General features: G+C 44.6%; 1 protein-coding gene across 1 annotated transcript in view; it reads right to left on the bottom strand.

The window, feature by feature from the left end:
• The window catches only part of LIG3 (DNA ligase 3), a 1,243,614-nt gene that overhangs the window by 833,136 nt on the left and 395,421 nt on the right, over positions 1-15,057 (bottom strand). The window contains exon 11 of the mRNA XM_044058542.1: positions 3,453-3,584. Within this exon, the coding sequence (XP_043914477.1) occupies positions 3,453-3,584 (132 nt within the window). The remainder of the gene's footprint in view (positions 1-3,452; positions 3,585-15,057) is intronic.

Below are 15,057 nucleotides of genomic sequence, written 5' to 3'. Positions count from 1 at the left end.
TTGTCAATTGGTGATTTTTGTGGGAGGCAAAGAGATCTATGTCTGGCCTTCCCCATGCTTGGATTATTTCTGTAAAAACTTTTGGATGCAACTTCCATTCGTGTGGATCTGTCATATTCCTGCTTAGGTTGTCTGCCAGCGTGTTTTCCTTGCCTGGCAAGTACTGTGCTTGACGTTCGATTTGTAATTCCAAGGCCATGCCCCCAAGTGACATGGCCAGCCTGCACAGGTGGTATGAATGGGTTCCTCCCTGCTTGTTTATGTACCACATTACTGTGGTGTTGTCTGTCCTTATCAATAGTTGAACTGGATGCAGAAGGTCTTTGAAAGCTGTAATAGCATTTGTTACTGCTAGCATTTCCTTTTGATTGATGTGAAGGTGCTTTTCTTTTTGGGACCATTTGCCCTGAATGCACCGATCTGCCATGTGCGCCCCCCCCAGGCGTAGTCCGAGGCGTCTGTTGTGATGACTTGATTTGTTTGAGGCTTGCAGAATGGGAGACCTGTGTTTGTTTGGCATGCTTGAGCCCACCACAGAAATTCCTTTTGTAGACATGGAATTAGTGGTATTATTGTTTCCAAACTGTGGCTGTGTTGAGACCATAGGTTTTTCAGGTACCACTGAAGTTTCCTCATATGCAGCTTTGCACATGGGATTAGTAGGATGCAAGATGCCATGAATCCCAGAGCCTGCAGGATTTTCCTTGCAGTCAGCCTGGTGCAATTTGCTAGTGCTTTGAAGTATTGAGTTAGTTGCCCCTGCTTCTCTGGCGTGAGGTAGGCCATCTGGGTGTTTGTGTCCAAGTTGGCACCCAGGAAAATTATTTTCTGAGAGGGTATTAGCCTTGATTTCTTTTTGTTGACTGTGTACCCCAGAGAATTCAATAACCTTATTACAAAAGCCAGATGCTTCAGAAGAATGTGCTTGCTGTCCACTTGGATCAGGCAGTCATCCAAATATGGGTATATCTGTATCCCTTGAAGTCTGCAGTAGGCAATTACTGATGCCAGGCATTTCGTGAATACTCTGAGCGCAGTAGATAAGCCAAAGCGCAATGCAGAGAATTGATAATGGGTTGAACCTGCAAGAAATCTGAGGTATCTTCTGCAATTTTGTCTGATTGGGACATGCAGGTATGCCTCCTTGAGGTCCAATGTTACCAGCCAAGACTCCTTGCCCAGCATGGGAAGAAGCTGCTGTAATGTGAGCATCTTGAATTTTGGTACAATTAAGAAAGTGTTTAGGATGGATAGGTCCAATATAGGTCTCCAATCTTTTCCCTTCCTTGGTACCAGGAATAGTCTGGAATAAAAACCTTGACCTTGTTCGTGCGTAGGTACCTCTTGACTAGCTTTCATGTCTATAAGATCTGTAATTTGCCTTTGTGCCTCTGCCCTTTGATTGTGTGGCAGGTTTGGCATGCCTCTCATTTTTGGAAGGGTGTGAAAATGGAAACTGTAGCCTCTGTTTATAATGTCCAGGATCCATTTGTCCTTTGTGACAATATGCCAATTTTTTGAAAATAATGCCAGTTTTCCTCCTAAGGGTGCTGTCACTTGAATCTTGCTTGGCATGCAAAGGGGAAAGTCATTGGGCTTGCTTTCTGAATGATTGTGAGTTATCCTCACCACCTCTTTGTGTAGGAGCTTGCCATTGTCTGCCTCTAAATGATCCTTGGGATTGTCCTCTGCCCCTCGGGCGCCTGTATCTACCTCTTTGGGGTCTGTCCGTGGCTGGAAAGGACCAATTTTTGGTAGGCCAATTTCTACTGAAACGGGGGGGTTGTACCTGTAGAAAATCTTTCACAGTTTGCATTGATTTAGCCTTTTCCTCCATTTTCCTTAATACCTCCTCCGCATTAGCACCAAATAATACATCCTTTTGTAGAGGGGCATCTAGTAATTTAGCTTTGACATGATCAGGCAAGGTTTGTTCCTTGAGCCAGGCATGTCTACGTATGACTGATCCTGTAACAGCAGCTCTACATGGGGCCTCTAGAGCATCAAAACCACATTGTAAGGTATGCTTACCCACTTGTTCTGCACTATGCATCAAATCCTGCAACTCCTTCAAGTCTGGTTGTTCAGGTTGTGACATTTTACTTTTCAATTGTGATAACAAAAACTGTTGGTATATGGAACTAACAGTTTAAGGCCCTCATGGTTAAGGTAGCAGAGGTATATACCTTTTTTCCCCACCTTTCTAAGGATCTGGAATCTCTCTCGGAAGGTAATGGATTTTTAGCAGTGGAGGCCTTAATTCCCTTGGGGCCCTGTGAGATGGTTTCTGGGTCAGCAGCATGGCTTTTGTATAGAAATTGGTGTGAGTCAGGAACCCTGTAGTACCTGTCAGGCTTGACTGGGGCTGGAGGCAGAGAATCCGGGTTAAGGCAGGCCTCCGAGTAAACATCATCTAGGATGTCCAAGACAGGGGGTATAGCCAGAGGCCTGTGCTGAGGTAGCAAGAGAAATTCCCTAAGCCTTTTCTTGGAATCTGAATAATCCTGGCCTTCCTAGTTGAAGTGGCCTTAATGGAAAAGGAAGAGGAAGGTCGGAAGACACCTTGAGTGGAGGTAGACCTATCCACATTTTGAGGTTCAACGCCAGGAGTGGCTTCGGTATCTGTAGTGTGGGCCGAGGAGCCTGCGACCTCGGGCACAGGAGACACCGCCAATGAAGTGTCGTCGGTAGTCAGGGGCTGCGTAGGCGCCTCGCTGAGAACCGGACCACGTGTAGTCTGCTTTGGCGTGGTGTCGGTAGAGGCCGCGGACCTCGTGTGTCGGTCCTTATCTTTGCGTTTTTTAGACAAAACTGTAGTCGGAGTATCCGATGACATAATGTAGTAAAATGTTTTTCCAAAATAATGCTGGGCGAACTCCACCCGATGCTTAATGGTGCGTTTGTTGAATGTAGCACAAAAGCGACAGACCGAGACGTCGTGGTCTGGGCCTAAACAAGGTATACAGAGGGAATGGAAATCCTTATGCGGTATTTGCTTCCCACATGAAATACAATTATTAACTTTGTCTGACATCGGTCTGAGGCAAGAAAAGTTTCCCCAACGGGGTTCTTAGCTTTCAAGAAGACTTCGGTTTCCAAATTTTCATAATTTCAGGAGCTGGCCGACCGGCACTTGCGAACTGCTTCTGCTTCGGGCACTGCGCGGCAAGAAAGACTGAAGAAAATGGCGTTGGCTGGTTCCTTTATACCCCTGTCGCACTGATGTCAGGGAAGAAGCGACGACAACCGACGCCGGACCTAGACTTTGGAATTCGGCCGACCGAGGACCCGCCTGACGGCAGGAGAACCCATCTGTTATGACTGCAGCTGTATGCACGATGAACATCAGATGCAGACCAAAAAAAGCTACAAAATGAAATGGAATAGAATACAGGCCTTCAAGTCCTACAGAAGTAACTTCACATTAAAAATAATTTTCAGTTTTCCCTTACCTTATGCACTCCGAGTGTCCCAAATGGGAGGGGCTTGCTAGTGTTGGTGTCAATCAGAAGCACCTCTGAATCCAGGATTATGCTGTGCCCACCTGGGAATGCCTTGGGAATGTACTCCTTGAAATGAGCCACCTGAAATTAAATAAGTAAAATACCAGTTTAAAGACCATGTAATTCCTACAAAGCTAAAGCTGAACCATCACATAAGTTTTTGCATGCAGATTAAGTACTTAATGAATACAAGTGTTCTTTCACGCATCTTTATTTTACACCCTGTAAATGCCCTAGATAGTGAAGTTCAACATTTGTTAAGGGAAACAGAAGTATGTGTTTTTTGATTTTTCTCGTTTTGTTCTGTACTATCACACCCATAAAAATGGCAAGAAAACTTTTAGTTATGTACTCACCATAACTTCAGATGTTTGGGATCCATCTCGCCTACATTCTGACTGATGGGTTCGGAGCCGATCCTCGGCTCCGACTCAGCACGCTTATGCCAAAGAGCGAAGTCTCTTATTGGCTGAGCTTACTATATCCCAGGATGCACCACTACCAGTCCCCCAGATCTAGTTTGTCCGCATACATGCACACACGCATGCACTGCTTATATAACATTGACAGATGATACAAGGTAAAAACAGTAGAACTCAAACCGTTCAATCTCTTCTGATCTCCAAGGCAGGGGGAAGGAGGGTGGGTATTAGGAATGTAGGCGAGATGGATCCCAAACATCTGAAGTTATGGTGAGTACATAACTAAAAGATGTTATGTGATCCTATCTCGCCTACATTCTGACTGATGGGACAGCGTCCCTAGCACCTAAATCCTGGGTGGCTCACTGGAAAACACTCCTGAGTACCGTGGAACCAAATGATGCTCGCCCTTTAGATGCCACATCCAATTTATAGTGGGAAATGAACGTGTGCGGGTTGGACCAAGTAGCCGCAGCACAAATCTCAGAAATAGCGAGCCTGGAATGGAATGCAATAGAGGTAGCCATAGCTCTAGTAGAGTGAGCTTTGACAGATGTTGTAAGTTGTTTATTTGAAGAGGAATAAGCCTGAGTTATGCAATCTCTGATCCATTTGGCAATAGTAGCTTTAGTGATGGTTTTACCCAGTTTATTATCTGAAAAGGACACAAACAATTGATCTGTTTTGAATTTGTTGAGTCCTATCTAGATAGAAGCGCAATTGCCTGTGAACATCCAATGTATGCAAGGTGTATTCCGCTTTGTTTGAAAATTTTGGAAAGAAAACTGGTAGCTCTAGAGACTGTTGGAGACAGAGATTAGAACAAACTTTTGGAACAAAAGATGGATTAGGCCTAAGTGATACTCTATCCTTGTGAAAAATCAAGTACGGTGGTTTGATAGATAGGGCTTGAAGTTCTGAAACTCTTCTTGCAGAGGTAATTGCAATTAAGAAGGCAGTTTTCCAAGACAGATATTTCAACTCACATGTAGTAGCGGTTCAAAGGGGAAGATGTTAAGGCACAGTACCAAATCAAGATCCCACGGAGGCGCAGGATGAGAAACTGGGGTCTTAAAAGCACAGCACCTTTCATGAAAGTTTTACATAATCTGCTGCTCATCAAAGGTGGGTCTATGGAATCGTGAAATTTGGAGATAGCTGCTAGTTGGATTTTAATAGTAGAGACTGAAGATCCTTGATTAAACAAGGATGTTAAAAATTTCAAGACCTCTGGTATCGGGGCAGTAATAGGGTCTAAGCCTCTGAGTTGAGCCCAGATAGCAAACCTCTTCCACTTACTGTGATACAATTTTTTAGTGGTGGGTTTGTGGGCTGAAGATAAAATGTGAATAACTTCCGGGTCCAAGGTGTGATTTCTGACTATAGTCGGAAGTGGAGGAGCCAAGCTGTTAATTTCAAAGTGTGAAGGGACTGGTGCTGTTGTCCCGACTGATGAACCAGAAGGTCCGGAATTAGATCCAAGAACCAAGGACCGTCCAGGGTATATTTCTGTAGGTAAGGGAACCATACTTGACGAGGCCAGTGCAGAGCAATTAGAATCATTGTGGACCCCAATTGGGAAGCTTTCTGGATGACTTTGGGGAGGAGTGGAATCGGAGGAAAGCATACAGCAGTCCTGTTGGCCAAGGTTGGACTAGAGCATCCGTAGCTGTCTCCCCTTGACACGGGTCAAGGAAAAGAACCTTTGCACCGTGTTTCGTGGTGTTGCAAACAGGTGCAGCACGGAATCCCCACCTTTTGAAAATCTGAGCTGCTACTGTTTGTTCAGAGACCACTCGTGAGGAGAAAGAATAGTCCTGCTCAGTCTGTCTGCTAATACATTGGATTTGCCTGGAATGTGGGTCGCTACCAGGAAGCGCTTGGTAGCCACTGCCCATTCCCACACCCTCATGGCCTCTCTGCAAAGGGGGTAAGATCTGGTCCCTCCTTGTTTGTTTAGATACCAGACCACCGACATGTTGTCTGTGTGGATGGCGATAATGCCTTGAGGGAGAAAGTTGTGGAGGGCTTGTAGGGACAGAAGTACAGCCCTCATTTCCAACACATTGATATGGAGAAATGTTTAGTTTGGAAGCCAAGAACCCTGAACTGACCTGCCCAGACAATGCCCCCCCCACCCCGTCTGGGAGGCATCCGTTGTCAAGGTGGCCACGGAGGGTATAACAAAGGGTCTTCCCTGATTCAGATTGGATGGTAGAAGCCACCAGCGGAGGTCCCGTTTGCACGTTTCTGTTATCAGTATGTGATGATTGAGGGGGAGATCCTGAAAAGACCATTGTGTCGATAATAGCCACTGGAGAATCCTCATGTGTAATCTTGCCAGAGGAACTAGGAGAACCGTGGCAGACATTGAACCTAAAAGTTGCAGGACCATCCTGGCTGGGGCTTTGGATCTTAGAAGCAGGGCTCGGACTTGATCTTGTAATGTTTGTATCCTTTCGGTAGGAAGGAAGATTCGCATTAATTTTGAGTCTATCTCTGCTCCTATGAATCTTATGCGCTGAGAAGGCAGCAAGACAGACTTTGACCAGTTGAATGTAATTCCCAGAGAAGCACCCAGGGAGATGGTGGCTTGTAGGTTCTCTAGTAGTACATGCCTGGTGGTGGCAGTCAGGAGCCAGTCGTCCAGATAGGGAAACACTTGGAATCCGAGACTCCTCAGGTGAGCAGTCACTACTGCCAAACACTTGGTGAACACCCTGGGGGCTGTGGTGAGACCAAAGGGCAGTGCACAAAATTGGAAATGACTGTCTCCCAGGCTGAAGCGCAGATACCTCCTGGACGCCTGATGTATCGGTATGTGATAATAGGCGTCCTTGAGATCTATGGAGCACATCCAAACATCTTTCTCCAACAATGGGAGAATGGATTGTAAAGTGACCATTCGGAATTTGGACTTCATGATGGACTGGTTTAGTTTGCTGAGATCCAAAATGGGTCTCAGGTCCCCTGTCTTTTTTGGCACTAAAAAGAACCTTGAGTAATTTCCGGATCCGATCTGGTCTGTGGGGATCGGTTGGATGACTCCTTTTTCTAGCAGCTTTGAAGCTTCTGCGGCTGCAATTTCCCTTTGACTGGGTGGTGGGTCCGGGATTTTGTTGGACGGTGGGGGTGGGCGTGTGAAGGGAATGGTGTAACCTCCGGCATCTGTCCTGAGTAACAGACTCCCAGGCTTTTAGGTGCTTGGCAAAACGGCACCCGACTGGCTCCGGAGCAGCACAGCCGGGCAATCCCTCATGGAGTGTGGGAGGCTGAAGAGCCACGAAAGGACTCGCGGTCTCCAGTATTGCGGGGGCCTCTGCCGCCTCTGGGACGACGTCTCCCAGAAAAATTTCCCCCTCCTCTGCCTCTGGAAGGGGAATCTTCCTGCTGTTGAGGAAAGAATTTCTGTGATTTGCGGAACCACATCTTCCCTCCTCTTTTAGCCTTGGGATAAGGCCGAAGGGAGTGGAAAATCGTGCTCTCGGCAGATAAAGTCTTTCCCTCCTGCTCACAGCGGGTAAGAGTGTCTTTACCTTGGGTCCAAACAAAGAGGACCCATCAAAGGGAGCGTCGGCAAAGGAAGACTTGAAGGCCTCCATGAAATGACACAAACAGAGCCAGGCTTGTCTTAGAGCCACGCCTGTGCCTGCCGCTCTGCCGCCCTTGACCGCATATGAAATGAGCCGCATGGACAAGTTAGAAATCGAGTTAAGGGTAGCCAACTGAGAGCTAACCGACTGGGCTAGCTGCTCAGGTAGGTTACCTGAGAGGGAGTCTGAGAGCTCCTTGATCAGATCCCTCTGTAGTCTGGTGAAATGTGCCAAATAATTCAGGGACCTCAGAGTAAAGGCCGCTGAACTCAGGGTGCGCTTCCCGTACCGGTCCATGCTCCTAGACTCCTTATTAAGAGGATGGACGGACGTTGAAGCCTCTGCCACGTCCTGCTGGGTAGCAGATGCCACCACCATGGCATCTACAGCCACGCCTTTCGTTAAGAACTCCTTCTCGGGTGGGGCAGACAAAAATTTGTTAGGGCGAGAAGGCACTGGTTCCACAGTATCTGGATGTTCCCACGCCCTCCGACAAACCAAATCTAGGAGCTCGTCGAAGGGCGGAGACACCCAGGAGGCGGAGGGCTTAGCCCCGAAGACCTTGAGGAACACCGACTCATCAGCGGAGGGGGGTTTGGAATTCCAGCCGCCTCGTTGCTTGAGGATCTCTAGAATGTCTGCAAATGAGACATCATCCGAGGGCGACTTTGGGGACCCCTCCATCATCAAGATCAGTGTCGATGTAAGAGACTCATCGGGGAGTCACGTGCTTCCTCTTGCACGATCTCTTCCTTGGGGGCTCCTCGAAGACAACTCGAAAGACCCTCAGGAGGAGGGAACCCCAGTGGGGGTAACCTCAGGCCCGGGCTCCGCTGTCTAGAGACAGGGGAACTGCCAAAGACCCAGTCTCCATGCCCAGGAAGGTGCGGTAAAGTTGTAGAGATGGCCAAAGAAGATTTGGCCAAGGCACTCCTCATAGCTCTGAAGGCGGACCCCAGAATCCTGGGAGGGTCCAGTCGCGAAAGCCATGATAGCAGGCGGAAGTCCAGCGGCGAAGCACCGAGAGGGAGGCTTGGAACCGACTGCATTGGTCCCAACGTCACCCCGGGCCCGGCCGAAGAAGTCCGTGTGCTAAACTCCGACCCGAAGGCGGGGTTAGAGTAAGGGTCGGAGCCGACCCTAGGATCTCTACTGGCTCCGTCAGCACCTGCTCCGGCGGGCGAGCGGTCGGAGGAGGAATGGCAATGGAATGGGCTATCGGCTCCGAAGCCAAGTGGGTCGGAGCGAAACTAATTTCTGAAAGACTGGGGACTGGAAAAGTCTTTGGAGCACCCTGTCTATGTCGAATCTGACATCCTTGATGACCTGGAAGAGACCGAGCGGGTCCGAGTAGGCCTCTCCAACGGCTCCAAGGGACTAGGGGACCGGCTCGAATCGACTTCGATAATTATCGGCGCGAAGGAGTGTCCAAACCAATTTCCATCGGTGCGAAGGGCTTCGGCCGAGGAGGAAGTGTCTGGCGGACAACCTTCGCCGGCTCCGAGATCAGTGGAGCCGATGAAGGTGACCCACCTCTCGATGCCCCAGCCGTCGGCTCCGAACCCAGAGGAGTCGAGGCTGGAGGCATCGAGGCAGACCGTTCCGCCCTCGGCTCCGAAGTCCGTGGAGCCGAAGGAGAAGCCTGCCTATGTCTTTTGGCGGTCGGTTCCGACGGACTGGTCGGAGCCGCCCTTTTCTTCTTAGCAGGAGAAGGAGAGGAAGCTAATGCCTCTTCAAATGATGGTTTAATAAGGCCTTTTAAAATAAGTTTATTTTTCCTCTCTTGGAGGACCCTCGAGGAAAAAGCGTGACACACGCTACAGGACTCCTGCAAATGTTTGGCGCCCAAACAGTACACACAGAGAGAGTGGTCATCTGTGATCGACATTTTGAAACTGCACTTAGTGCACTTCTTAAAACCTGAAGGCCTAGGAGCCTGTGACATTATGGCAACTAATTTAGTGAATAACTAGCAAAAGATAAAATACACTAACTATCACAGAAAAATTATTTTCTTTTTAAATCAAGGACTGTCACAAATAGAAAAGTATGACTAAAAGGATCCAAGAACCCCTAAGAATAAAAAGGGACTTGGAAGACAACGGACTGACAGGGGAAGGCCCTTCAACTCAAATGGGACCTCTAGTCAGACAATACACAATCACCACACAAATATTTTACCACAAAAAAATATTCACTCATACACAAAAAACACGAGATAGCTGTTAAAACAGCTTTTTGTTGAATTTTAGGAAATCCCTGACAGGAAAGTAAGTGAAAAAACACTACTTAGCTCAGCCAAGCTCGAGACCACGTCTTTGCTTGTTTGCGGCAAACGAGATCTGGGGGACTGGTAGTGGTGCATCCTGGGATATAGTAAGCTCAGCCAATAAGAGACTTCGCTCTTTGGCATAAGCGTGCCGAGTCGGAGCCGAGGATCGGCTCCGAACCCATCAGTCAGAATGTAGGTGAGATAGGATCACATAACATCTTATTTTATAAACAGCAGTAATGCATTCTGGGTAATCACAACCAGGTTGCTTCTTTTGGAAAATATTATTTTTTTTACAATAAGATTTCAGTAATATAACATCTCATACATTCATTTTCAATTTTAAAAATGGTTTAAGACTATTCATAACATTCAGTCCCGGTAAAAAAAAAAAATCAGCTTATCCATTTACATTCTGCCAATTCTATAATAGTTATTAAATCACTTCCGCATTTATCTGTTTATGGTTGGTAAAAGTTTGCTGATTTGTTACATTTAAACTTATTTATGCAGTGTTCTTATATTCCTCATTTGTACTAAGCTGTACTAAGGGTAGAAATGTATATTTTGGGAAGGAAGTGGGGGTGGAGGGGTGGGCAGGGTTTGCCATCCCATTTGTGCTTGCTTGAAATAAGAACAAAGTGTTGAACAGGTCCAGTGTCATTCAGCCTCTGAGATGAATGGAAGCCAAAATGGTGAAGTTAATCACTTTCAATTTTTGAGTTAAGAATTTCTGACACACGGATCTCATACTTTTTTATTTGTTATATATGTTGCACTGTTTTAAATGTTATTGCAGTTGCATCTGGAAAACTTTAGCTGTTCTCTCTGGTCAACACACAGACACTACAGCACTCATCATAACCCAAATAATGTCAATGCTTAATAAAGCAACGTCACAGACATGATTTTCAGAAAATCAATTAGTTTGTTGAATGTCCCCTCTTACTGCAGAAAGCAATGTTTTTGTGTTTAATTTTATTGTTAAGGATGGCCCCCTCCAACATTTGTAGAGCAAATGTCTGGCCCACTTGACATCAAAGGGTAAAAAATGAGACGCAGCATGCATCTATGATACCCAAACACCTTGATATCTGTAGTGATACACAAGCTCAATTACACTGCCAACCAAATAGTGAAAGTAAATCACCGCAATGACAGTAACTTTATGAGATATTATAATACTGTAAGCACAACATTAATAAATGTTTACACATCTGAAGAAATAATTACATTTTGTTATTCAGCATGTTTTGCTACTGTATGCAAAAAGTTGATAAAGAGCCCACATGACACTCACGGTATCATTCCAAGGTTGTGGGCAGATAAAAAGCAAAATATCAGAAACACACCATATATTTCCTATTTTACAAAATTATTTGTAACTCATGCATAATAATGAAGTCAGCAAAACAATGTTGCATAAACATACCAAAAAAATATTTCAGGACAAATTACAGATTTTCTCATGAAGTTTCTCAGTCCCCTTTTCTGTGGTTCAGTAGCTACCTGCCCAATAGGTATCAGCCAGTAAAATGGCACTCCACACTCATTCCTTATCTCCCAGTTACTACTGGTGTACCACAACGCTCTATCTTTGGTCCCCTCCTCTAACATTTTCACCAACACCCTCTACACTTCCATACAACAGGTCACCCTAATACAAAACACAGATGATTCCAGTCTCATTTGCACAACTGACAATATGGTACACATCCAAAAATTATTCAGGCAGCCTTAACAGCAACTGAAACATGGCTGCGTAATTCACAACTCATGTGCAACCAAAAAAAGACCAAAGTACTACTATTTTCCCCAAGTCCCCTCTCTTATGGAAAAACAAAATTTAAAGTCCTCTTTCTTGACAATACAACCACTGAAGTCACTTCTCATAGCAAACTATTATGGGTGATGGTGAACGATAATCTTACATTTCATCGTCATATACAAAATTCCATTAGAAAAACTCATCAAAAACTAGGAATGTTTACAGAGCCAAAACCTTTCTTAGTGACGCAACTAAAGCTACGCTTGCCACTACTTATCTCCTCCCTACTCTTCTTGATGGCGCTCCCATGCTTAGTAATCACCAGGCTTCACTAAAATTAAAACTTGAACAATGTTATACCAAATTTGCGAAATTTGTAGCACATACCCCCTTCCAGAAACCACTACTGTATAGCACTAAAAAGCCTAAATTGGTTAGAACTGACAGATCAACTAACATATACACAGCTTCTTACCACCTATAAAATTATCCCGCATCCATCTACCTGTCCAGCACAAAAACATTCTACACAACTATGTTCCTGTCGGCCATTGCAATCCAGATACAAAAAGCTCCTGTCCGACTACAAACCTAGCAAATTTGCTGGGCATTGTCTGTATTCGTACAAGGTTGCTAAGGTCTAGAACTCCTTACCTGTATCCATCAAGTCTATACCCTCCCTCCCATCTTTCAAAACCACTCTGAAAGACTTCTTAGCTAAAACTTGTCTCTGTTCTAGCTCAAATCCAGGATAAACTATATCTCTAAAATGTGAGCTAGTATATTTTCATTCGTTATACTTCCTTACTCTTCCCTTCTTCACTTACTTCATTCCTGCTATCTAATTCTCTTCCCTGACTTTCTCTCTAAATATACCATAAGCCTGCTTTTCCCTCACCTCATGCTGCAATCCCTGTTTGTATTAGGCTAACTTACATTTAATTTCTCTACAAACTGTTCAAAATTTCTCTAAATGTTAAATGATTGTCACATACCTTATATCAATTTTTAAATGTTTTTATATTATGTCTAATTTGCTATAATTATTTAAACTGCAAATGTTTTTGTTTTATTTTAGACTGCAAAATTATTGTTCTTAAAATGTTTTGTAATAATTCTGAGCTTTTCTCCCCAGGGCTCTGCTGAAAATGGGTTTCTACCCAGTTGGACTTTCCTGGTAATCAAATGTCAGTCAATAAATATATAAATAAATTGAAGAATATCACCAAAGGTGATGCCTTCCAGAAGGAATCACAGGGGACCCTTCACGCTAATTGAAGTATGGGTCTTCCATGACTGAAGCTGGACAGAAGTCTGTCTCTCTTTTTACATGTCTCTTTCCAAGGACCCTGCCTCATTTGGGCTTCTGTTAAAAGGTCAGAGTCAGACTGGGAAGTTGCATAGTAAGCACACCCAAAGCAGAAGGAAGCTGGCTGTCCCAGTCGATCAGGAGATACACAGTCAGAAGAAGTATCCAATGGGGGTCAGGAGAGAGCCAAGCATGACAGACACCTCTTCTTTCAATCTAGAGAGAACCCTTTCAAATGCATTGAAAGTCAAGGAAGCACTCAGAGCTGAAGTATCTCTGAGCCAAAAAGGGGATAGGAAGAACACCCTCCACTCTGAACCTCCCCAGCTTTGGATTCACAGTTAGGACAGAAGGACCTTGAAAACAAAGACACCAAAGGTGGTCTGGATGAATGTCTCTCCTACAGGAAGGCAGAATGAAGCCTAAGACTCAATGGCTTCAGTGAAAAACAGGGAGGAGGTGCAGGAGAACAGATCTGCATAGATTCCAGTTCTGAATGTGTTGGCATTTTTGGTGTCAGACCCAAAAACTCTGATTTGGTAACGTTTTTCTGGGTTTCTCCACTGCTTCTTTCTCTCTTTCTTTTTCCTTGAGTTCGTCCTTCTCCTTTTCTTTAGAAAGCCTGGAATTTTCAGGTCTTTTAGTCATAGAAGATAAAGATGGTGCTGAAGTACCCACTTGGTTGGGAAGCAGGACTTTCAGGACTAACTTGTCCCTGAAGTGTTTTTGCTCCAAAGGAGGCACACAACTCACTGTCAGCATTCAGGTGTTCTACTTTTAGGCAAAAGACACACACACACACACACACACACACACACACACACACACACACACACACACACACAGAGGGTCCTGTGGTGGGATCTTGTGGTCACAGGCCATTTTTTAAGCCGGTGACCTTGTCCGACAACACAGAGAAAACAAAGGAAGACAGCACTGGCTCATATGAACAATAATGGGCTACAATAACAACCTATAACTCAACTATGGAAAAAAGTACCAGAAGGAAAACAATACAATAGCAAAGAATGTAATAATAATAATAATAATAATAATAATATTAATAATAATAATAATAATAATAATAATAATAATATACACTAATAATAGCAGTGATTCTTCTGAAAAAAGATCTATTTTTTTAATTAACATTGAGGAGAGATTAAAAGTAAGAAAACAGAGCTAGTAAAGAATAATTCAACGGAGGATAGCTCAATATAACTATCAAAAATCTCTCAATTAAAGTCAGAGCTCTCGAAGACCATGTCCTTCTAGATTAAGTGGCAAACTTGATCTGAGGTATTGTAGGGGCGCAGACAGGGCACTGAGGTTGGATACGATCCAGTAACACAAAGGCTGTACCGGATGAAAACAGATGACATCATTAGATATTGCATTCACTTTTTTACCTTTTGGGGGAAAAGACCTGGAAGCAATACAAACAAATGTCTGACACCAGGTGGGTGAGAAGGCAGTGGTTAACAGTCACCTGACAATAATGAACACTGGAACATAGCACTGAAGGCTGATGATTCAGAGGATATGCAAAAAGATCACTTCTAAAACACCTTGTGTTTTCAAAATACCCACAATGCATTCCAGTCCAGTTTCTGCTCACGGAAGTTTGCTGAAAATGTCTGCCAGAATATTTTGTTGGCATGAGGTGCAATTAACTTAAACTATCACATTCATTTTGACTGCCTGTATCTATATTATTACTGTCAGCTGACAGACAGGAAAAGATGAGTGCCACCCTATTTACTTACAGCAGAGCCACTTGTTGTAGGGGTTGTTAAAGGCCTCTCAGCACTACATGAGTGGTTATCAATTCTTTCAGGCTGATGCATTTCTTCCACTGTCGGGGAGACCATACACCTTGCTCTCTAAGGCCCTGAAATGGGTTAGACACAGTCAGGGGAATCTGTGTCAGTTTCTGGTCTGATATTGAAGCTAAAAATGGAAAATCATAATGGTTGACAGGAATTTCCACTAAAGCTGTTCTTTTACTAGAGATGACAGTAAAGTTAGAATATACTCATATACTTTGATACCACGATTTGGCATGTAATCTAATGAGGGGAACCATTACAATTTAAGTAGAAATGTACCTCAAAGTTTTCAAGAATGGTTCTGCAGACAAACATCTCCAATGAGGAATTTGCAGCAACATGCATGAAAAAGCCTAGCATC

The sequence above is a fragment of the Protopterus annectens genome, chromosome 16.part0, assembly GCF_019279795.1.
Source record: "Protopterus annectens isolate FY-2018-M chromosome 16.part0, PAN1.0, whole genome shotgun sequence".
NCBI lineage: Eukaryota > Metazoa > Chordata > Ceratodontiformes > Protopteridae > Protopterus > Protopterus annectens.
The sequence above is the reverse complement of the archived record's forward strand: the minus strand, read 5'-3'. Positions and strand labels throughout refer to the sequence as shown.